General features: G+C 44.3%; 1 protein-coding gene across 1 annotated transcript; it reads left to right on the plus strand.

Annotated features, from left to right (window-relative positions):
- The first annotated feature begins 300 nt into the window (after window positions 1-300).
- Rest (RE1 silencing transcription factor) lies at window positions 301-23650 on the plus strand. The gene is made up of 4 exons (XM_059274591.1): window positions 301-401; window positions 1922-2825; window positions 11877-11960; window positions 17917-23650. The coding sequence occupies exons 2-4, from the start codon at window positions 1931-1933 to the stop codon at window positions 20193-20195; spliced, it is 3258 nt and encodes a 1085-aa protein (XP_059130574.1). The 5' UTR covers window positions 301-401; window positions 1922-1930; the 3' UTR covers window positions 20196-23650.
- Window positions 23651-24485: the final 835 nt, after the last annotated feature.

Here is a 24485-nt window from a genome sequence, read left to right on the forward strand (position 1 = left end):
ACGGCGGAGGCCGGAGCGGCGCTGCTGCTGGTGACCGCGGTCCTGAAACTTCCCCTTCGCCCTCCCTTTCGCCCAGGGCCCACCGCTCCGGGCCCCTCCGGCGTCCCAGGCCCGTCGCCCCCTCCCCCGCAGCCGGGGCCAGGCCGGAAGGCGACCGCCCCGCTTGACTCAGCCCGGGGCACGGGCGGCGCCGCCGCCGCCGGCGGCGGGGCTGGACAGCGATTTCTGCGGCCCGCGCCTGGCTCTGAGCGGTGGGGGAGCGAAGTTCGCAAACTTCCGGGCGCGGGGGCGGCGGCGGCGGCGACGGCCCGCGTGGGGCCCCTCGGAGAGACCGAGACCGGCAACCTCGGGAGGGCGCCGCCGAGCCCCGGCCCAGGCCCGATCCGGACGCCGGCGGCGAGGTAACTTTCCGCCCAGTCCCGGGCTGAGCGCGGACGGCGGGGGAGGGGGCTGCGGGGCCGGGGCCGGGGCCCGCGGGGCGGCGGAGTGGCGCCTCTAGGGTGGTGGGCAGCGCACGAGGGCGAGAGCCCAGGGAGGCACCGCCCGCGGCTCGGTGGCGGAGAGGAAGCAAGAGGGCCCAAGTTTGCAAAGAGAGCTGCTTTGTGTTTGGTATTTTGAGAAAATGGCCGAATGCCTATTTCAGTTAGGAATGCCGCCGCCGCCGCCGCCGCCGAGGCCGGCGCTGGTGGCAGCAGCACATAGGAATTCCGTGCAACACGTTGCTCCCGGGCCGTGCTTGCACAGTCTTCCCGGGAAACGTGGGGATTCCTTGGAGTGTGGCAGCTGAGGTTCGTGGGGGAGCTTTAAAGTGGATGTTGAAGAGGTGTGTGTGTGTGTGGGGGGGGTCAGTTGTGGAATCCGTGAGGCTGTTAAAACCAGGGAAGAGCTGTGGCCCGCTGTTTCCTGTGATGGCATTCGAATCCCAACTTTTTGTTGGGGCATGTAACTGAGCGAGCCTGTGTTTAGACGCTTGGTGAAACGGAGTGCTTTTTGTGTTTTCGGTTTAAGTTTGTCTGTTAGTACTTTCTGCGTATCTTGCCTTTACTGGTTTGCAAGAGGGACAGCTGTGCTCGAGACTAGAGCACCTTTGAGGCTAGAGGTTGAGGCCATTTGAAAACTCAAGTTGTTTTCAAGAAGGTGATCTGTAATGGCTTCCTCTAGGCAAGTAGGCCAAGTCAAGCACAATGCGCCAAAGTTGCTGGTTGACGTGTTGAGTTGCACGGCTGTTAGGGAGTTTTCAAACAGAAAAACACTTTAAAACTTCCCCTTTTGTGGGGAAAAAGGATCCATAACCACCCTTTTAATTTCTTTTTGATGACTCTTAACTTAAAAGTCTGTTACTTTTTCTGAGTTTATTCTTTTAGAGTTAGTTGAATTTCCAGGAAGAAATTAAATTGCACTCTTCCAGATTTCTTGGTGTGCTCATTATGTGCGTAACAAATGCTTGTGGATTTTGGGGGTTCTCATTCAGACCACTGAACTGTTGAAAGGGAGAAGTGAGAGAACAATAGTTTTACTATTCAGTGCTTTGAATTCAAAGTCATTTTAGTTAACATTAAAAATGTTAACCGCCAGAAAAAAGGTTGACACACTTGCATGCCAGCGGTAGACCTAATGGATGAAAGAGTTGCTTTTTTTTTTTTTTTCTGGGTATGGGGGAAATAGTTACTCAATTGTATGCTTTTGTGACTGCAATAAAAGATAATTGAAAATTAACAGCAGTGTTGCCTCAGCCTCCCCAACTCTGGGGTTACAGACAGCACCCACCATACCCAGCAAGAAACCATTTTCATTTTGTTCTTAGAAGTGACTGAAGCTCATTCAGTTTTAAAGGTTACATTGGAAAAAATGCTTGCTTTCGGTAACGAGAGCTGGATTTAAAGATTGTTTTGTTTTTTGTTTTTGGTTATACCCTATTCAGGGTGCAGTCATGGCCACCCAGGTGATGGGGCAGTCTTCTGGAGGAGGAAGTTTGTTCAGCAACAGCAGCAACATGGGCATGGCCTTACCCAACGACATGTATGACTTGCATGAGCTCTCCAAAGCCGAGCTGGCTGCACCTCAGCTCATCATGTTAGCAAATGTGGCCTTGACTGGGGAAGTCAACGGCAGCTGCTGTGACTACCTGGTCGGAGAGGAAAGGCAGATGGCAGAATTGATGCCCGTGGGGGACAACAACTTCTCAGACAGCGAAGGGGAAGGACTTGAAGAGTCTGCTGAACTAAAAGGTGACCCCAGTGGGCTGGTAAACATGGAGCTGAGAAGCTTGGAGCTAAACGCCGTGGAACCACAGCCTGTATTTGAAGCATCCCCTGCCCCAGAAACGTACAACTCGAATAAAGATCTCCCTCCCGAAACGCTTGGGACCGAGGACAAATGCAAGAACTTGAAGGCCAAGCCCTTCCGCTGCAAGCCCTGCCAGTATGAGGCAGAGTCTGAAGAGCAGTTCGTACATCACATCAGGGTTCACAGCGCCAAAAAGTTTTTTGTGGAAGAAAGTGCAGAAAAACAGGCCAAAGCCAGGGAGTCTGGCTCTTGTACGGCAGAGGAGGGGGATTTCTCCAAGGGCCCCATCCGCTGTGATCGCTGTGGCTACAATACCAACCGATATGATCATTACACTGCTCACCTCAAGCATCACACCAGGGCCGGGGATAATGAGCGAGTCTACAAGTGTATCATTTGCACATACACAACAGTGAGCGAGTACCACTGGAGGAAACACTTGAGGAACCATTTTCCTAGAAAAGTCTACACGTGTAGCAAATGCAACTATTTTTCAGACAGAAAAAATAATTATGTCCAGCATGTTCGAACTCATACAGGTAAGAGAACCTAAATTCTATTTCCCAAAATGTGATTTCTGTTAAGCTTATAGATCAGTTCTGAACACATCTAAGATACACTATAGTTTGCCAGGTGGAATTGAGGATTTTTTTTGACTTTTTCGTTTTTTTTTTTTTTTTTTTCTCAAGACGTTTTCTCTTGTTTCAGTTCTGTCTTAGAACTCACTACATTTGTAGACCAAGCTGGCCTCCAACTCACAGTGATCCTCCTGCCTCTGCTTCTCGAGTGCTGGGATCAAAGGCGTGTGCCACCACCACCAGGCAGGAATTGAGGATTTAGATAGAAAAGAAAGCATACTGATTATACACCCTTTTTTTTTCCTTCTTTTTGGAACAGGCTATATATAACTCTGGCTGTCTTTGAAACTCAAGGTTGGCCTCAAACTCTGATCCACCTGTTTTTTCCCCCACATTGTTAGGATTAAAGGCCGTCACCACTACACCCAGCCCCAACCCTTCTCCTTATGAAATAGGATCTAAAGTAGCCCATATTGACCTTGAACTCACTAATCTGTAGCTGAGGATATTTAACTTCTGATATTTCTGCCTCTACCTTCCAAGCAGTTGGATTACAGACATGTGTCACTATGGTTGGTTTATGAAATGGGGATGGAACACAGGGTTTCATGTATGCTAGGTAACCATTCCCTACTGAGCCATATGTCCCTTTTTCCTTTTTTCCTTTTCTTTATGTGTATGAGTAGTTTGACTGCATGCATGTAAGTGCACCGCATGTGTGCAGTACCTTTGGAGGTCAGAAGAGAGCATTGGATTTCCTGGAACTGGAGTGAAGGAGAGTTACAGATGCAGAAAGCTGAACCCTGGGTCTTCTGCAAGAGCAGCCAGTGAGTGGTCTTTACTGTTGAGCCATTTCTCCAGCCAAGAGTAAAATCACTGCAGATTTAAGCCATTTTCCTAAGAGAGCAAGCAAAGACACCCGTGAGAATTACTTTCAGCTGGAAACAGCATTTGTTAAGCATATCCTGGTGCCTACAGGTTATGAGGACTTTCAGGCCCAGGAGTCAGGAATTCTGAGAGGTTAGGGGTGTAGCTCAGCAGTGAGGCATGCTTGTTAGGCTTCCCATCTCCAGCATCAAAAGAAAAGTTTCAGAGGGGCTGGAGAGATGGCTCAGTGGATAAGATCACTAGCTGCTCTTCGAGAGGACCCAGGTTCAATTCTCAGGACCCACATGGCAGCTCACAGCTGTCTGTAACTCCTGTTCCAGGGGATCCAACACTCTTACACAGATATACATGCAGGCAAACACCAGTGCACATAAAATAAAAATGAATCATTACAAAAAAAAAAAAAGAAAAGGAAAGGAAAAAGTGTTAAAAAAACAAAACAGAAACCCACAAAACTTCTTTGAGACAGGGCCCAAGGTCTTGCCGTGTTGCCCACTTGTGGTTATGACTAATCAGAATTCTGGTATCAGTCTCCCTAATACTTTCTTTAAAATATGAAACATTGCTGTAGGGATGGCTTAGTGGTCAAGAGTACTTGCTGCTCTTCCAGAGGATCTGAATGCAGTTTCCGGCATTCATGTTGGGTGGCTTTAAAACCTGTGACTGTAGGGATTCCACACCCTCCTCTGGCCTGCATCTGCACACATGGCACATACACGCCGGGGAAAAAAATCAGTGCCTTTAAAAATGTGAAAAAAATGTTGGTCTGGCCAAGAACAAGAAAAGACTCAATAGTAATGTCAGGAGTGAGTGAGGGATTAAAAGGGCTTGAAATAGAAATGTAGATAGGCTGGGGAGATGGCTCAGTGGTTAAGAACACTGGCTGCTCTTCCAGAGGTCATGAGTTCAATTCCCAGCAACCACATGGTGGCTCACAATCTGTAATGAGATCTGGAGCCCTCTTCTGGCCTGCAGGCCGAACACTGCATACTTAATAAACAAATGAAATCTTTGGGCTGGAGAGATGGCTCAGAGGTTAAGAGCACTGAATGTTCTTCCAGAGGTCCCGAGTTCAATTCCCAGCATCCACATGGTGGCTCACAACCATCTGCAATGAAATCTGGCACCCTCTTCTGTATACATAATAAATAAATAAATCTTAAAAGAAATGTAGATAGACGTCAGGCAGTCGATGGTGGTACATTGACTCCAGGAGGCAGAGGCAGAGGCAGGCAGATCAGTATCAGTCAGGCCAGCCTGGTCTACAGAGTGTTCAAGCACAGCCATAGCTACACAGAGAAACCTTGTCTCAAAAATGAAAAAACAAGAAAACCTATTGTCCCAGAAAATTGATTTGCTCTAAATGTATGGAAGCATCATTATTACAGAGCCACTCTGTCCATGTCAGTTAGTCTCTCTGTTCACAGGATTTCAGGTTGTCCAGCCAAGTATCTGGCTAATTGAGAGTAATTTTTTTTTTTTTTTTTTTTTTTTTTTTTGGTTTTTCGAGACAGGGTTTCTCTGTGTAGCTTTACGCCTTTCCTGGGACTCACTTGGTAGCCCAGGCTGGCCTCGAACTCACAGAGATCTGGCTGCTTCTGCCTCCGAGTGCTGGGATTAAAGGCGTGAGCCACCACCGCCCGGCGAGAGTAATTTTAATCTTTACTGCATCACTGTTAGAGGAACTGTGCCTTCAAACTTTGTGAGGAGGAGAGATAGATTCTTTTTTTTTGTTGTTGTTTTGTTTTTTTTGTTTTTCGAGACAGGGTTTCTCTGTAGCTTTGCGCCTTTCCCGGAACTCACTCTGTAGACCAGGCTGGCCTCGAACTCACAGAGATCTGGCTGCTTCTGCCTCCGAGTGCTGGGATTAAAGGCATGCACCACCACCGCCCACCGCCCGGCCGAGAGATAGATTCTTGCTGTGTTTGTTTCCAGCCACCCCTTAGGGGAAGTGAAGATAGATGCTGGAGGCTCCCCAGGTCATTCTGGGTGTGTGTGCTCAGACATGCAGCTGTGGATGGGGTCATCAAGGACAGGAATAAATCAGACGGCCTCTGAAGCCCAGGCTAGCTCTGGATTCCCTCAGTCCTTCTTTAGGGGGACTATAGGAGTGAGGTACTAGTGGTGTCAGTTTTTCAAAAATAACTTCTTTGGGGACATTATTCATTTTTATACCATTTGTTCTAAGTGTATATAGTTTTTAGTCTGTTTCAGGTGGTGCTGCCATTACTACAGTACTTTAAAGACAGTCCAGGGAAGAAATTATAGCAGTGTGGTGGCACATGCCTTTAATACTAGCATTTGGGAGACAGAGGCAGGAATATCTCCTAGTTCAAGGCCAGCCTGGACCACATAGGGAGTTCTGTGAATTTGAAATTCTATCTGGGTTTGTGGTATAGCTCATGTATAGAGCTCACAAAGCATGCACAAGCCCCCAGGTTTGACTAACACTCCCCTCCCCAATAAATAAAAACAACCAAGACAGAAAAAAAAAAAAAAAAAAAGCCAGAGAAATTCCTAGCTCATCCTTCCCTGCAGTGAGAACTGGAGCTCAAGGTCACTCTCTGTCAGAGGCAGCCTGAGGCTACACAAGCCTCAACTCAAAACACTTATCAGGATGGTAGTCTTTTCCTGTTTTCCCTCAGTCCCTTCATTATCTGCCTCATTTTGTGGTAATAGGGAGCCAACCAGAGTCAGCTGGGAAAAAGCTTATCATGCAGATGCCTTTTTTTGTTAGGCATTTGTGTGTATAACCTTGGCTGGCCTGAACTCCCCAGGTGTATCAGGCTGTCCCCAAATTCCAAACCATCCTTTTGCCTTTGGATCCTGAGTGCATAGATTACAGGCCTGTGCCACCGTGCCCAGACTTGTTTTCTGTGACACAGGTTTGTTCAGTAGTAGCTGGGCCTGCCTTGAATTCTGGCAGTCCTGCTTCAGGTTAACAAGTCTGTGATGAAAGGTGTAAACCCCAAAACTTGACTTCACTGTCCTGCCTCAGCCTTCTGATGAACAAGACAAGCAAATGTACATTCTGATAGGATGGATATATTAGTTTTACTTGAATTATATTATATCTTGGCTGAACGTTTGATAGTGTAGGGCATAGAGCATCTTCAGCATTTTTCAGAGTTGATTAATTTTTATAAGAATCATCCAACACTGAGAATGCTACTTTGCATACATACACACACACACACACATATATACATACATACACATACACACACACACACACACACACACACACACACACACACACACACACACGAACACACATACATATATAGGGCAAAATGGCAGGAGTGTGCTTAGGGCTATTTCGGAAATTGGTGGAAATTCCGCTCTGGTCCCAAGCTGAAAATTCATTTAACCATTTCTATTTTTATTTTTTTGAAACTCAAGTCTGGCTGTGCATGGTGGCACACACCTTGAATCCTGACTAGTTCTAGGACAGCTGGGGCTACACAGAAACCTGTCTGGCAGGGGTATGGGAGTCGGGGCAACAGGGGAGCTCAAGTCTGCTCTTCTAAGAGCAACCATTCTGATTCAATCCGCTCTAAGCATATCCTAATGTGATACATACATGCAGTCAGAAACCACTGAAAGGCTTTGGATTCTCTTGTGAGACCATGTTTCCTTAAGGCTAGAAACTTTGTATGTTCAGTAGTAAAGACATGGAGCCAGGGTGTTTGAGGCAGCTTTACTGAATGCTGTATACAGAGACAGCAATGTGCTTTGTGCCTTGAGAACTGGGGCTACAGAGAGAGAATTGCCAGAGACACTTCAAGATTGCATGTCATTATAATGGCTGTCCTGGGGCTACCTAAATCAGGTCGGCCTGGAACTCAGACATTTGCCTGCCTCTGCCTCCTAGTGCTGGAATCAAAGGCTTGTGCCACCAAACCTGGTTCAAATTTTCTAATTAATTTTATTTCAGAAACTTTTATTGTTGCCAGTTGTTTTGAAGCCCACCGTTTATGAAGTGAGAGCTGCTTGGATTTTACTCCATGATGAGGGGGCAGTGTGTATCAGACAGTTGCTAAACTAAACTAACTTGGTCTATGCTGTCTCATCTAGATACCATATGTACTTCATGCTTGTTTTTTTTTTTAAATTTTTTTTTTTTTTTTTTTTTTTTTTTAAATTTTTTTTTTGGTTTTTCGAGTCAGGGTTTCTCTGTGTAGCTTTGCGCCTTTCCTGGGACTCACTTGGTAGCCCAGGCTGACCTCGAACTCACAGAGATCCGCCTGGCTCTGCCTCCCGAGTGCTGGGATTAAAGGCGTGTGCCACCACCACCCGCCTAACAACTTTTCTTAAACTTTAGTGTCTAATTTAAAATAGCTACGTCTTAGGGATACAGCTTAAATGTGTCCTGCTTGTGTAGAGGACTTGAATTCAGTTCCCCGCAGCCAAGGCTCACAGCTGCCTGCAGCTCCAGCTCCAAGGCAGTCCTGCAGCCTGGTCTCTGCAGGCACGTGTACACACCCACTCAACAATTAATCAATAAGAAAGTGGCCAGGAATGGGATTAAAGGCATGCGCCACCACTGCCCGGCTTTTTTTTTTTTTTTTTAAAAGATGGGTTTTCTCAGTGTTGTATCCCTGGCTGGTCTGGAACTCAGATCCACCTGTCTCTGCCTCCTGAGTGCTGTGATTAAAGGCGTGTGCCACTATGCCCAGCTGGAGCCAACCTGGCCTTAACATACTGAGTTCCCTTTCTGGCCAGCCAGACCTACATATTAAGACCTTGTCTAAAAAAAGACAACATCAGCTTGGTGGCTCATCACTTGGATTCAGAGGCAGGTAGAGAGCTGCAAGTTTGAGGCTGTATTATATATTAAATACATTACTGTTGCCACCTGTTTTGAAACAGTTTATAAAGGGAGAGCTGCTTGTATCTTTGCCCATGATGAGCAGTGTGTATATGTATATGTACATATATATGTGTGTGTGCACATAAAAACATTAATATATAGTATAATTTATATAATATACAGCTATTAATATATGTTAAGCCAGTTCTAGGTTAGCTACATAGTGAGACCTGGTCTCAAACAAAAATAGTATAGAGCATACATTCAGGTAGTAACTGATTCATTGTAGTAACTATGGTTCGTTTTGATAAATTGCTGTTGGTTTATACTAATAGATTATGAAAGACAACATATAGACTACTTATTACTCAACTTTGTGTTTATACTTTTAGAGCTGATAATTTGCTCTTCTTAATCTCAACATTCCAGGAGTTGAGGCTAGGGGATCTTTAGTTCAAGGGCTGAGCTACACAGTGAAGCCCTGTCTCAAAACCAAAAAAAAAAAAAAAAAAAAAACCAACCCAAGAAACTTGTTAAAGCGCTAGAGTATTTTCAACAATAAATTTCACTTTGTTAGCTGGGTGTGGTGGTGCACATACCTTTACCCCTAACACTCCAGAGGCAGGGGCATCTCTGTGAGCAAGTTCCAGGACAGCCAGGGGTATGCAGAGAAATCCTGTCTTGAAAAACCTAAATAAATAAATAAAGCAAATAAGTAATAGTTTATTTATTTCTGTTTTATGGAGACAGGGTTTCTGTGTGTAGTAACAGCTCTGGGTGTCCTGAAACTCTTTGTATACCAGGCTGGCCTCAAACTCACAGAGACCCCCCTGCCTCTGCCTTTGCCTCCGGAGTACTGGGATTTCCATTACGCCCATCTTTTTTAAATTTAATTTTTGTGTTTGGATGGAAGTGCACGTGCCCTCAGGCCCGAGGTGGTGGACCCCCTGGAGCTGCAGTTAGAGGCATTTGTGAGCCACCTACTGGGAGTGCTGGGAAGGAACTGATCTTGCTTCTAGGAGGAGCAGTGTGTGCTCTTAACTGAAGAGCCCTCTCTCCAGCTCTCCTTCCTCTAAAAAGGTTTCTTTTGATTTGTGTTCTCTGTGAGTGTTACATGTGTGTAGGTGCCTGTGGAGGCTAGAAGAGCATAGGATCCTTTAGAGCTGAAGTTGGAGGTGGGAGTGACATGGGTACCTGGACTCAAGCTCAGGGCCCTGGGAGGGCGCCAGTGCTCTTTAACCACTGAGCCATCTCTCCAGCCCCCCACCCCCAGTATTCTTAATATAGCTGGGCTGGTAGTGCAGGCCTATAGTCTCTTTTTGGGGGATGGGGAGGGAGGCTGAGGCAGGAGGATCACAAAGTTCCAGGTCTGTCTTGGCCACAGAATGAGTTAAAGGCCACCCTGGGCAACTAACTGAGACTCTGTCTCCAAATAAGATGCATTTGTTAGTGCTGCATCCATCACTGGCACCTACAGAGCTTCCGTTATCCTCAGTCTGTAACAACCTGTATGAACACCTGTGCACTGTTTTATAATGTTAAGTCACTGTGAACTTTAAATAGACATTAATTTTAATGTAGATATTAAAATTCTGTCTTTGCCTCTGGAATTTGGGATTAAAAGCATGTATGCTCCACCCCAAAGGGCATGTGAATTTTTAGCCTAAAGTAACAGCATCTCCACTGAAGTGTTTTTCTTTTTTTTTTTTTTTTTGTAGACAGAATGTCATGTAGTCCAAGCTAGCCTCCAACTCTTTTTTTTTTTTTTTTTTTTTTTTTAAGATTTATTTATTATGTATACAGTGTTCTGCTTGCAAGCCAGAAGAGGGCATCAGATCTCATTACAGATGGTTGGGAGCCACCATGTGGTTGCTGCGAATTGAACTCAGGACCTCTGGAAGAGCAGCCAGTGCTCTTAACCTGAGCCATCTCTAACCCCTAACCTCCAACTCTTGATCCTCTTGCTTACCCCCTAACTAAGCACTGGGATTTGAGTGAGTGCTGCCACACTTGGCTAGAGTTACTTCGTGAGGCTAGTGGCACCACATGCTTGAGTCTTCCTGAATTGACCATTTCCCTGTGTTAGGACGTGAACTCAGAGCTTCACATGTACTAGGCAGGTTCTACCACATTGAGAACTTTTTGTTTTTATTTTTACCTTTAAAAATTGTTTTTATGTGTCTGAGTGTTTGGTCTGCATGCATGTATGTATACCACATGCATTGTCGAGTGCCTGAGGATGTCAGAAGCGGGCGTCAGACCAGAACTGAAGTCATGGATGGTTGAGATATGTGGATACTGGGCACTGAACTGGAACTCGGGAATAGCAGCAGTTGCTCCTAACCACGTCATCTCATTGGGCCTGGTGTTCGGGTTTTGACTCTTCTGTAGGTCTCGCTGCCCAACAGCTCTTAGCTGACAGTGTCTCCAGCCCATCCTGCCTTCCCTCCCCTGTGCGAGGGTTATAGGTGCTGTGTGCTACCACTCAGATCTAACTTACACTTACTCTGCCAGTAATGGGAGAAGAATCATTTTGTTGCAAAATACCGAGCTGTGGTTATGATGGCTCACACCTTATAATTCCAGCTCATGGGAGGTTAAGGGAAGAGGATCATTTTAGGGTCATCCATGCTAGCCTGGGCTACATAAGACCCCACCTCCAAAACTAATCATTCTCTGGACAAGACAATTTAAAAATACAATAAAAATATCCTGTCGGGCTGGAGAGATGGCTCAGAGGTTGAGAGCACTGGTTGTTCTTCCAGAGGTCCTGAGTTCAATTCCCATCACCCACATGGTGGCTCACAACCGTCTGTAATGAGATCTGGTGCCCTCTTCTGATGTGCAGGCAGGACGCTGTATACAAAATAAATAAATAAATCTTTAAAAAAAAAAATCCTGTCAGACGCTTGTCCAGGTGGCATAGATCTGTGACACCAGATAACTTGGGGAGACTGAGACAGTATGATCACAAGTGCACACTTTAGATCCTGTCTCAAAATCAAAAATGGAAAAATGGCTGGAGACAAGTTCTTTCTTGGCATGGTTGTATAAACCCATACTTAAGCAAGGACAGGAGGATTGAGTGTTTGACTAGCCTGGACTACTCAGGCAAGGGCAGGGGGATTGTGTGTTTGGGCTAGCTGAGACTACTTAGGAGAATCTTTCAAAATCCAAAATAAACAAAACCCAGCCACACCAACCCAAAAAACCTGAAATACCCAAAAATATGTGGGAGGGAATAGTTACACTTCTTAGAGTTGTTTTTGGTTTACTGTTGCATATTAAACACTATCATTATAATTTTGCAGGAGAACGCCCTTATAAATGTGAACTTTGTCCTTACTCGAGTTCTCAGAAGACTCATCTAACTCGACACATGCGTACTCATTCAGGTTGGTAAGAAATGGTAACTTCCACCATTTCAGTAAACTATCATTTTTATTTATTTGACTGTTGTAAACTTCTTTATAAAGAATTTCTTTTAGAACTGAAACTGCGTTGTTTATAACTTAATGATTTTGAGGGTCTTTAAAAAATTTTTTTTTCTTAGACATGATCTTACTGTGTAGCTACTACTGGCCAGGAACTCAGAGAGCTCTACCTGCCTCTGCCTCAGGAGTGTTAGGATTCAAAGCATGTGCACTGTCTATGCCAGGCAGGTCTCTGCCTTAAAAAAGCAGAACCAAAATGGGAGGATAAATATGGACTTTCTAGATCAGACTCCAGAAACTGCATAGATGTGAATTGGTTTGTAAGTGTTTTTCTGGAAGGATTTCCTTTGTTTTTCTTCCTGAAGTTTTATTAATATGAGTATTTTGTTTGAAAGTGCACTATGTGGGTGCAGTTCCTGAGCAGGCCAAAAGAGGGTGTCAGGGCCCCTGGAACTGGAGTTACAGATGGTTAGGAGTTACATACGGGTGCTGGGAACTGAACTTGGGTCCTCTGCACGGGCACAAATTGCTCTTAACTGCTAAGCCATCTCTCCAGCCCAAGATGTGAGGGCTCTTAGTATTTGTTAGAACTCAGAACAGTTCTAATACTCCAGTTAAATTATGCACAGACCACAGGTGAGTTTATCCCATTTTTTTTGATTCTATGTGTGAGAGAAAATGATTATCAGATCTACATAGCAAGTCCCAGACCAGCCAGGGTTCCACAGCAACACCCTGCCTCAAAAAACAAAAAACAAAAAAAAAAAAAAAACCAACCTAGAATATTACAGAGCTGGGCCTGGTGGCATATACTGAAGTTTGCAACGAGGCAGGAGGTTAACCCCAGTAACAAGCAAGACATTTTGATGTGACCCCTAGTTTTTGTCATAGAGTATAATTGATCACTTTTTTTCCTTTCCCTATGACCCTCCCGGATCGTCTCCATCCCTTCTCACTCCTCTTTATATTCTTTCTTTCTCTCGGATTTAACCTCCGTTCGTTTATCACTTTTAGTAGTGTGTATTTGTGATTGTATGTGAATGCACACAGAGGCTGGAAGTGGGTGCTGGATCCCTTGGAGCTGGAGTGTGCAGGTGCTCGTGAGCTACTTGATATGGGTGCCAGGATCGGAACTCTGCACTCTGATACAGCCTCCAGCCCAGATCTTACTCATGTTTTACCTTAGTAATGTGACTTAGAAAACTTAGTTGCATTACTGAGTTATGTCACATAAACTTCGTTGTAGAATAGATTCTGACTTGGCTCGTGTGTATTTAAAGTGCTGGCATCTGCCAAGCTTTAGCTTAACAAGTCAGCTTCACGTCCAGGCTCTCTCAGTGTCTTGTCAGGCTTCCTCCTTTGGCTGGCCTGGAGCTCACTCACTATGCTAGCACAGTTCCTGCTCTGCTTCCCAAGAGCTAGGACTGAAGCCTGTTCTACCACACCCCGCCTTGCCAGGCTTTCTTGATCCTACATACTTGCTGTGTGGATGTCCTTTGTGTGTCCTCCTGTGCTATTACATTGGGCTACTTAAATAAAAATGTAGTGGTGGCTCAGCCTTTAATCACACCCAGCACTCAGGATGCAGAGGCAAATGGATTTCTGAGTCTGAGGCCAGCCTCTTCTACAGAGTGAGTTCCAGGACAGCCAAGGCTACACAGTGAAACCCTGTCTCAGGAAAACAACAACAAAAACACCAGAACCCCAAAATGTTACTATGGGTACTTCCTGATTGATTCTCCAAAGGCAGTTGAATGGGTGTTGGGTTTTGGAGACGGGGGAATTAATATTCTTCAGAGGGCTTTACTTAGTTCTTTAATAAAACTTTGAGGAGAGCCTTTAATCCCAGCACTTGGGAGGCTGAGGCCAGTGGGAACTCTTCTAGGCCAGCCTGGTCTCAAAACACAGTAACCACAATAGAAGGGTTGAGAATGTAGCTCAGTGTAATGTGGTTTTGCATCATGCCTAAGAAAGACCTAGAATCAATCTCGAGCACTGGATAAGGAAAAAATTAAGAGCATTGTAAGTTAACTTTTTTTTTCTTTTTTTTTTGTCTTTTAATTGAAATGTGTAGTAAGTTCTAAGCATTGAAAACATACAGCTGTTTTCTTCTGCAGTGTGTCTCCCTTTCTGGATGTCGGCTTGCTTTCATGTCATTTAGATTTTTTTCATGTCCCTTTTATTACTGGTCAACTAGAAGAAATTAAATCTAAATGCTTGGCCGGGCGGTGGTGGCGCACGCCTTTAATCCCAGCACTCGGGAGGCAGAGGCAGCCAGATCTCTGAATTCGAGGCCGGCCTGGGCTACCAAGTGAGTCCCAGGAAAGGCGCAAAGCTACACAGAGAAACTCTGTCTCGAAAAACCAAAAAAAAAAAAAAAAAAATCTAAATGCTTGATATTTACCCTGTGATGTAGCTGATTTGAAGTCACGTGTAGTTGACCCATTATTTATGGTGATGGATCACTGGTTTAGAAGGATTCCTTTCATATACATATATGTGTGTGACTGGGAATGTTCAATGTTTTCTGTGGTGTCTACCCTAGTTGATAATCTTTGCTTTTATTTGGGTTTGTTAAATGTCTGAAGTTTTGCTTGCTGTGTTTCAAAGGTTTTATAGTTATCAGTAATTATACTGTGGTAAGTATTTCTAACACCTATTGGTTATTGTATGCATACAGGGTACTGAAATTATAATCTTGTTAATGTGAAGATATCAGTCTTAGATTATAGATGAGGGCATGTGCTAAGGGAGGATAAAAAAGGCTGAGAGTCTCTCAAAATGAGAAGTTAAGATTTAATTCCCAACTTTCCCAACCTCTTACTTTGTCAACCATATCTAAAGAAAATGATAGTTGATGGGACTTTGGATGTAGCTCAATTGGTAGAGTGCTCAGAGGTGTCTGTGGGGGTCCTTTGATCCTCAGTTCTTCCTAAAACAGCATTGTGATACATATTTGCAGTCCCAGTGCTGGGAAGTAGAAGCAGGAGGGTTGGAAGTTCAAGGCCATTTTCAGCTGCATAGTGAGCTTGAGGCCAGCCTGGGTAATATAAGAACCTGTCTCAAAATAAAGGGAGTGGGGTGTGAGGTGCTCAGGTAACAGTGATGTCCTGGGAGTGTGATCCTGTAGACGGTATGCACCACTGCTCCCAACATACTACATCATCATATCTACATAGCTCGCACACAGTAACACAGCTTTTTTTTTTTTTTTTTTAAGTATATTCTTTTTTTCCCCTCGAGACAGGGTTTCTCTGTGTAGCTTTGTGCCTTTCCTGGATCTCGCTCTGTAGACCAGGCTGGCCTCGAACTCACAGAGATCCGCCTGGCTCTGCCTCCCGAGTACTGGGATTAAAGGCGTGCGCCACCACCGCCCGGCGACCATGTGGGTTCTTAAGCTCTGTCTCAGGCACAGCTCCCCATCTTCTTATCCCTCTCTTCAGGTCCCTTCCTTCCGAGCCCATCCTTCGGTCCATTGTGTTAATTAGGATTGCTTTCATAAGCATGGGTAGGAAGTTACTTGAGTAAGGGCACCTTAGCTTGGCTGTATTACTGGGGGCTTCACATCCTGAGCAACCCATTAACTGCCTTTTAACTTCTCAGGAAAGAGTGGGGCCTTGTACACCTCCTCCACCCATCTGGAATGTTGAGAGTTCCATCTTAGATGTGCAGGTAGTCACAGCCAAAATGAGTTCACGAATAGAATTGTCCTGCTGTGCCCAGATGTTTCTGCTGTACTACACCCCCTCCCCCCCATCTGGCGCTTGGATCTTGTCTTTCCCCTGTTCTGTCATACTCCCCGAGCTTTGGATAGGGAAACACAGATGTCTTATTTAGGGCCAAGCATTCCCCATCACTTCGGCCTGCTCCAAGTCTCTGAACCTATCTACCTCCTGTGGTAGCAGTAAGAGTCTTCTCTGACTATGGCTGTAGATAGACAGGAATGTTGAGAAGGCAATCTGATGACATGACTATTGTGAAACAGTGGTAGTGAGTTCACACCTAGGGCCTCTGACCCCCCCCCCCCCCCCCCAATCAGGCTTACAGCACCAATTTGTGGTGGTGTTGTTTTTTGAGACAGCATTTCTTTGTGTAGTCCTGGCCATCCAGGAACTGCAGTACCAGTTTTTAAGATCGCACTGATTAATTAATAAGTTAATTTGTTGTATGTGTGGACATGTTCATGGGTGTGTGTAGAGACCACACAAGGACAGCTTGTGAGAGTTGCCTCTCTGCTTTTCATGTGGGTCTTTTCACCAAGCTTCTTAGGCTTGGTAAGAAGTACCTTAACCGAGGGGCCATCTCTCTCTCTCTCTCTCTCTCTCTTTCTCTCTCTCTCTCTCTCTCTCTCTCTCTCTCTCTCTCTTGAGAACCATGTTATTGAAGAGTGCTGGGATTAGAGGGTGTGTGCCACCACGCCAGGTTTCATGTGCAATTGAATCTAGGGCTTGGTCTTTTGTTTGGGGACAGGGTCTCATGTAGCTCAGGCTGGCCTCTTTAATTGGCTGCAGGTCACCTTGACCTTGAGTATTGCTAATGCTGACAGTAGGGCCAAGGGTAGAGGAATGTATGTGCTGTAGAGACTGCCCCCCCCCCCCAACCTTTCTGCAGCCTGGGTCAAGCCCAGGCCCTGTGCTCGCCATGCAAGTCCTTTCCCATTGACTTACATTCTTAGACTTGAATTTTTTTTCACGTTTTGAGATAGGCTCTTGCTAAATTCTCTGTATTGGCCTCAAATACGGGGTCCTCTTGCCACAGCCTCTTGAGTAGCAGGGATTACAGGTATGGCTACCATGCCTGGCTGAAACTCTTGAATTTTAACATGGAAAGAGTTACCATTTATTACCTACATATCTGATTTGATATACCTGGGTAGGTTTTGGGGGGAGATTTAGGATTCTGTCAACAGACATTTTTAATGATGTAATCTTTAATATTGTCATAGTTAAGCTTCACCTCTAATTTTGCTTATGGAAAACTTAGATAATAATGAATGTGGATGTTTGAAAGATTAATTTTCATAAATGTCAATTTCCATTTCTCTACTATGCATTCCATTGGACCGGTGGGGTATGGATACCAATTGGTAATATTTACTAGAGTGTGATCTAGTTGGGTATGTATTCAGGTAGAATGTTTTGCTTTTAATTTTGGGGTGGGTGGGCTCTGTGATTATGACTGTCTGTGTTCTATACCGTATCTATTTGTATACCAGCCTCATTTAGTTAGTTTCTTTGCCCCTTTTATAGAGAAGTTGAGATAGGAAAAAAAAAAATCACTGGAAGTTTTCAAGTTGGGTTCAGTCTTATTATTTTTGCTTTAAACAGTATAACACTCTGCTATTATACAAACTCTGAGTGTAGCTTTACTCACCTCTTGCCGTGATGAGTAAAGGGTTAATTTACTCTCCCATGCTAAAGCAGAGCCTTACAATGGAGGCAGACAAGTCTGGGGCTGTAGCTCAAACTGAGAGATTCCACTCCAGACCTAACCTTACAGATGTATGTGTTTTATACTGGGTTACAGTATATTTTAGTTTAAAAGAATTCTGGAGGGTGAGGAGCAGAAAATTAAAGCCATTTTTCTCTTGGAGTGGCTTTGTCCCAGACTGGCATCCAGAGGCTCTTGGCCTGTGCCAGCAGGTCTGTGCTTCCAGGCCCAGCTTGTTCTTTAATAGTGCCAAAGAGCTAACATAAACTGTTTTGAACATAATGGTTGACTCAGTTGATTATTCCTCCGATGTACTTTGAGAATCAAGCCTCCATCCCAGATAGAGAAAAGTTATACAAATAAATATGGAAAATGTAAGGTGCATGATCAAGTCTTTCCAATAAATGGTCTTTGTGGTTATTTTACATGTACATCTTAAGGATATTTTAGTGTTGGATTTCTGGTAACATCTCCTCTTTATCTTCAGGTGAGAAGCCATTTAAGTGTGATCAGTGCAGTTATGTGGCTTCAAATCAGCACGAAGTGACCCGACATGCAAGACAGGTTCACAACGGGCCCAAACCTCTTAATTGCCCTCACTGTGACTACAAAACGGCAGATAGAAGCAACTTCAAAAAACACGTAGAGCTGCACGTTAACCCGCGCCAGTTCAACTGCCCCGTGTGTGACTACGCCGCCTCCAAGAAGTGTAACCTACAGTATCATTTCAAGTCGAAGCATCCTACCTGTCCTAGTAAGACGATGGATGTCTCCAAAGTGAAACTAAAGAAAATCAAGAAGAGAGAGGCCGACTTGCATAGTCACCCCACCTGGGACAAGACAGAGACAGAGCAAACAAAAACAAAGGGAGAGATGCCGGCCAAGAAAAACGAGAAACCCGCGAAAGTAGAGAAAAAGGATGTTTCAAAAGAGAAGAAGTCTTGTGGCAGTGTCTCAGTGGTCCAGGTAACTACCAGAACTCGGAAATCCGCGACGGAGGCTAAGGCAGCAGAGACGAAACACATAGATGTACATACAGGAAATAATAAAGAGAAAGTCAGTAAAGCCAAGAAAAACAAAAGAAAGGCGGATGCTGAAGCCCATCCCTCAGATGAGCCTGTGAACGAGGAACCAGCGACAAAAAAGAAAAAAAAGATGGAAAGCAAATCCAAAAATAGTACCGAGGTGCCAAAGGATGACAGCAAGACGGAGCAGACGAAGGGGGACGATAAAAAGCAAAATACTTCCGTTAAAAAAGGTGCAAAGAAGAAAGCTCAAAAAGGTAAATCAAGTAAGAAAGGCAGCAGACCTGCTCAGGAGACGCAGAAGGAGACAGAGCCTCCTTCCATGGAGCTGGCTCAGGGGGAGGTCTCTTCCGTTCCTGCGCTCACTCAGGTGGTGGTCACCCCTACAGGTTCTACTCAGCCCGGGCTTCCTTCTCCCATGGATATTGCTCAGACAGGGCCTGCTCAGATGGAGCAGCCTCCGCCCATGGAGCCTCCTCAGAGGGAGCCTCCTTCTTCCCTGGAGCTTCCTCAGAGGGAGCCACCTCTGCCCATGGAGCTTCCTCCGAGGGAGCCACCTCCTCCCATGGAGCCTGCTCAGAGGGAGCTGCCTTCTCCCATGGAGCTTCCTCAGAGGGAGCCGCCTCCTCCCATAGAGCCTCCAAAGATGGAGCAGCCTCTTCCCATGGAGCATGATCAGAGGGAGCCGCCTCCTCCCATAGAGCCTCCAAAGATGGAGCAGCCTCTTCCCATGGAGCCTGATCAGATGGAGCCGCCTCCTCCCATAGAGTCTCAGCGGGGACATTGTCAGAAGAAGCTGCTTTGTCCTTTGGACCATGCTCAGGTGGAGGTTGCTCCGACAGGGCCTCCTCACACAGGATCTGTTCAGAAGGAACCTCCTGCTGCCATGGAGCCACCTCTTCAAGTCAAAACAATCACCAAAAGGTCATCTCCCCGAAAAGAGAGTACAAAGGAGAAGTCGAGCACGCGGAGTGAGGTGGTGCGGCAGGAGCAAGTCCTTATTGAAGTTGGCTTAGTGCCTGTTAGAGATAGCCAGCTTCTGAACGGAAGCAAGCGTGCACAGGATCTTCCAGCCCCATCATCAGCATCGCCAAAGGGAAACTCAGGAAGAGACGAGACACCCAAGGACCAAGAAATTGGCTCTGATGGGGAAGGAAATAAAATAGCCCCTCTCAAGAAAGTAGGAACAGAGGAAGCTGGCGAGAGTCTAGCTACGCTTGCTGCTCCCAAGGAATCTACCAGTGTCTTATCCTCGGAACAGAACTCAAATGTGTCAGATGGTGAAACGTTACATGCTAAGTGTCAGACTGGTTCAGCTGGGCTTTGTGAAATGGAAGTGGACACTGAGCAGAACACAGACAGTGTCCCTGTGAAAGCCTCAGCAGCCGAACCTCCTGTCCCATCCCCAACTGTGACGGCCTCGCCTCCTATCACTTTGGCTGAAAACGAGTCTCCGGAAATTGATGAGGATGAAGGCATCCATAGCCATGATGGAAGTGACCTGAGTGATAATATGTCAGAGGGTAGTGACGATTCTGGACTGCATGGGGCTCGGCCAATGCCACAAGAAGCAAGTTCAAAAAATGGGAAGGAGGGGTTGGCAGTTAAAGTAACTGAGGGAGAGTTTGTTTGTATTTTCTGTGATCGTTCTTTCAGAAAGGAAAAGGATTACAGCAAGCACCTCAATCGCCATCTGGTTAATGTATACTTCCTTGAAAAGGCAGCCGAGGGGCAGGAGTAGTGAGCCCGTGGAGTGCGGCTCCTCACAGTTTGTAAGCATGCCTCACTTTTAGTTTAAGGCAGTAGACACACACAAGCTCGCTTTAATTAGTGTCCAGTGCTGATTTGTAAGTGACATTATTTTCTTAGGATTGTATGTGTTACCTAGTGACTTGCAAAAATCTTAGCAAATCCTAGGGAGTTAATGTAAGAAAACAGATACTTACATCTGTTAGCTTGTGCAGTGAAGTGAAGTGAAGTGAAGGCAGGATGGTGGATGACGTTCTCCTGGGTGTCTACCTGCAACCTGTCGGGTTTTCTGTCCTTTTCACCAGTTTCTATTTTTAGTTCCTTGTTTAGGTTGATAAAAATTGGCGTAGCAAATTACTTGAAGAATTTGCCTGCTTTATATAAGTAAAGTTAGCACTTTAAGGTTTCTTTAGAGATGAGAAAAGACATTTAAATTGAAGAAAAATACTTTCAACAGTGGACATTGTATCTGTCCAGGTAATTGCTTCCTGACTTATGGTCAATATTTTGTGCTTCTATGTTAATCATTATAAAAAGTGATTTTTGGTGTTTTTGTTTTTATTTTTTATTTTGGTGCTTTACTGGCTTAAGATGTTGCACATGTTTTTTTTTTGTTTTGTTTTTTTTTAACCTATGCAGTTAATTCCCCTTTCCCCCCTAGAAATAGCATTGTGTTTAATAGTAACACTTTATACATATATGCATGTGTTTTGTTTTTTTTTTTTCTTTTGGGGGTTACTTTTAGGCTTGTTTGCAAAAGGGCCGTTTTTTCTGTGCTGCAGTTGTCTTTTTTGCCGAACAATAGTGTGTGCAAGTTTATGAGCAATGGAACATGCAGGTTCAATCCATTGTTTTTTATTTTTATTTTTTTAATTTTAACCTCTTTATCTATGCCAGAAGCAGTTTCATGTAAGTTATTTTGAATGGCGAGCATCTGTGTAATTCCACAGTTCTCCGAGTCTGGTTTTTGCAGTAAGCCACTAGATCCCATATTGAACAAAATTTAATCTCAGCTATCAGCCATTAGAGTTTTTTACTTTGCTGTTTCTAGCTTATTTCTTACAGAGTGAGAAGTCATTCTTTGAAGAGTTTCTTTTTTCAATAGATGGCTGATGTTGGGATGGTTACTCAAATCAAGTGATGAGTGACAACCCAAGTCATCCTTGGAAACAGCAAATCTGTAGCCCAACATAATTATCCTTTAAACTAGAGAATATCACTTGTGAGAAAGCCATCATGGCCACATGGCTGATCTAGAGTCGAGTGCCGAGTTCTGGCAAACAGCTGCATCTTTCTTCCAATGAGTACCTGAACAGGGCTGATGTTAATTATGTATAGTCCAGATTTTAAGAATCATACTTTCTCAGGGATCTCCACAAACTAGTGGGTGTCCTCGCTGCCCCTGTGAGACAGCCTCTGTACGGGAGAGGCCTCAAGTGACTTTGTTCCTGGTGTTCCTCTGGGGACACCTGTGTGAGAAAACGCATGCTCCAGAACCAGCTCTCTGTGTCCTTTGGCCAATGCCGGAGTGTGAAATAATCCAATGTGGGATTTTTCTTACTGGTGGAAACAAAGTATGATCCCAATCGGGAATTGTGACATTTTGATGGTCATGTTCTGTTTTGAAATAACCTCTGTGTATTTCATTTATTTTCTTTTACCTGGCGATCTCTGAGCAGGCTTCAGATTTTGACAGTTGATAAAAGATACGACAAGCATTAATGTGTGGGTGAAAAGCTTGGTGAAATTCTGAGTGAAGTTTTAGTTAAAGTTGGTTGAACTTGGGATTGACTGGGAGGCCAAAGATTTAAAAAGCAGAAGATTCTCTCAAGACACAAGTTGTGTGGTAATAGTGTGTTTTGTGTGTGTGAATGAGAATTTGTAAATGTTGAATTCTAGGCTCCGACAATCATTGTCAGTGCGGATCAAGCTGCACGTATTTATGTTTTAAAACTTAAATTATAAAGCTAGTTATGTCTTTCTAACAACTAGTTTTAATGTTTATGAGCATATTTTACCTACATTACCTTTTCAAGATGTTGAGAAAGACGCATCACAAGCACAGGCTGGAGGCTGGGGGCTAGCTGGTTTTGAGGAGGAAGAGGTCTTGGTGGACTCTTTCATAGAGCAAAGGGAAGCAATGCCTTCTGGGAATTGAGCTAAGTTTTAATCTAGTCTTTAAGATTAGAAGTCAAAAAACAAAAATATAAAGGAAATTAAAACCTGATTGATCTTTGAAGCATTGTTACGTGGAATTGAGTGGGACTTTTGAGGCCTTTCTTCCAGAAAACAAGGACTTGGTTGTCAGGCCTATATTAGGCCTAAACCTTGGTGCCATGTATTTGTACTTAAATCATTTCAATGGAAAGTGTCTTAGTGATTGGAACTTCTAGTGCAGTTTGGAGTTCTTCCATTTGAAAAATGTGATATTTGCATGGGATTGTTTAAATCTTGTTTTCTAGTCCCTCCCCATCACCACCCTCATAGTCTGAAGGTAGATTTTTCTCTTGATAAAGGAACAAAAAAAGTGAACATCTTGTTTGTAAATTGGTATCTAGTAACTAGTGGTAAACTTGAAATGGTAGAATTCTTTAAAGCCTAATTCTCGGTAGCCTTAGGAAAATGTATCTTAATTATTTTTGAACCTGTATTCACCTTGTTTTTTCAAATATCTTAAGTTATATTTTCTTTTTCAGAGCTGCTTCTTATTTGGGGCTACTTTTTTTTTTTTTAATTGAGGCGTAATTCATAAAAGGGTACATTGTTTTGATGAGACTTTTTACAACTGTGGCTGGATGTCTTTCTCTAGTCTTCCAAGAAGGGCCATTTTACTTTTTTAGAGTTACTTTTTAAAGTCATGAGGTCAACAACTTGGACTACTATGCATGTAAGTGCTAATGCAAATTAAAGCCCAAGTTGACCTCGAGCAGTTCATTCTATGTTGACAGTGAGAGAACACTTTGCCTGTTAGTATACTGTTACTCGTGGACTGAAATGCTGAAGAAACCCCTCTCCCTTTTTTGTTTTTACAGAAATCAAGGTATATTCTAGGGTTTCCTGGTTGACCTCAACAGATAAACTGAGCTGATAGTCTTAGTTCAGAAATGATCTGAATGTAGATTTACAGTCTATGCGTACAGCTGGCTAAGTGAGATCACTTTTACAGTTCTGCATGTATCCCATGGGCTCCCCATTAGTTACTGAACTCTTCAAACTGGTATTGTAACATTACCACATGTTTTGCGCCAATTTTATAAACTTTACAGTGCAATATGTGTTCCTTTTCTGAGGCAAACCAAAGGTATATTTCTCAAGGTTCTGCTGCTGTCAGCAGCGTTGATGGAGGATCTTTTATACATTTGTAATAGATAGAAATAAACCAGATTGTAGTTTTTGTTTTTCTTTTTTCTTTTTTTTGAAAATTTAAACCATGTACCAAGTTTCTGGTCAAGATTGTGTAGGATAAGTTAAACATAATTGCATTCTATTAACCAATATGAGTGTATTTCTTATGCATATAGTTACATTGAAATAAAGTTCTAAAAAGCACCAGGCCTTTGTTTATTATTGGTGTATTAAAGAAACCAAGATCAGCTTTTTTCTGTAACCACGAGTAAATTATGCCTTGATTTTCTTTGTTTTTTTTTTTCAGTGCTGAGGATCAAACCCAGATCTTGTGCATTGTAGGCAAGGGCTCCATCACTGAGCTATGTCTCCAGTAGTGTGTTTAAAATTTCTAAGGTTAGCTGTGAAGATGGTAGTGGGTAGTTAGTGGATAGCATGGATATTCATAGTTTGGGGTTGGCAGTGACACTGAGTGTTAGTCTTATGATATTAAACCTTCACAGTGAGAAAGCTTAATAAAGGGAGAGCTCCTAATGCTGGTGCAGACTGGCTGGGAGAACTAACCCCGAACAGACACACAGCTTATGTTTGAGCTATAACAGTTTCTTTTGTTTGTTTTTCCTTCCAGACAGGGTCTCTGTAGCTTTGGAGCCTGTCCTGGAACTCGCTCTGTAGACCAGGCTGGCCTCGAACTCTCAGAGATCCGCCTGCCTCTGCCTCCTGAGTGCTGGGATTAAAGGCGTGCGTCACCACCACCTGGCGAGCTATAAGTAGTAGTCGTGTCCGTCTCCCCCCCCCCCCCCCCCCCCCCCCAGGGTTTCTCTGTGTAGCTTTGGAGCCTTTCCTGGAACTTGCTTTGGAGACCAGGCTGGCCTTGAACTCAGAGATCCGCCTGGCTCTGCCTCCCGAGTGCTGGGATTAAAGGCGTGCGCCACCA

Source organism: Peromyscus eremicus, chromosome 10 (assembly GCF_949786415.1).
Source record: "Peromyscus eremicus chromosome 10, PerEre_H2_v1, whole genome shotgun sequence".
Lineage (NCBI taxonomy): Eukaryota > Metazoa > Chordata > Mammalia > Rodentia > Cricetidae > Peromyscus > Peromyscus eremicus.

What these genes read in the sequence shown, in the direction of transcription:
- Rest (XM_059274591.1), top strand. Translation starts at nt 1,931, where the DNA reads ATGGCCACCCAGGTGATGGGGCAGTCTTCTGGAGGAGGAAGTTTGTTC. An exon ending in GCATGTTCGAACTCATACAG is followed by an intron (nt 2,826 to 11,876) that starts GTAAGAGAACCT and finishes ATAATTTTGCAG; the next exon opens with GAGAACGCCCTTATAAATGT. An exon ending in ACACATGCGTACTCATTCAG is followed by an intron (nt 11,961 to 17,916) that starts GTTGGTAAGAAA and finishes CTTTATCTTCAG; the next exon opens with GTGAGAAGCCATTTAAGTGT.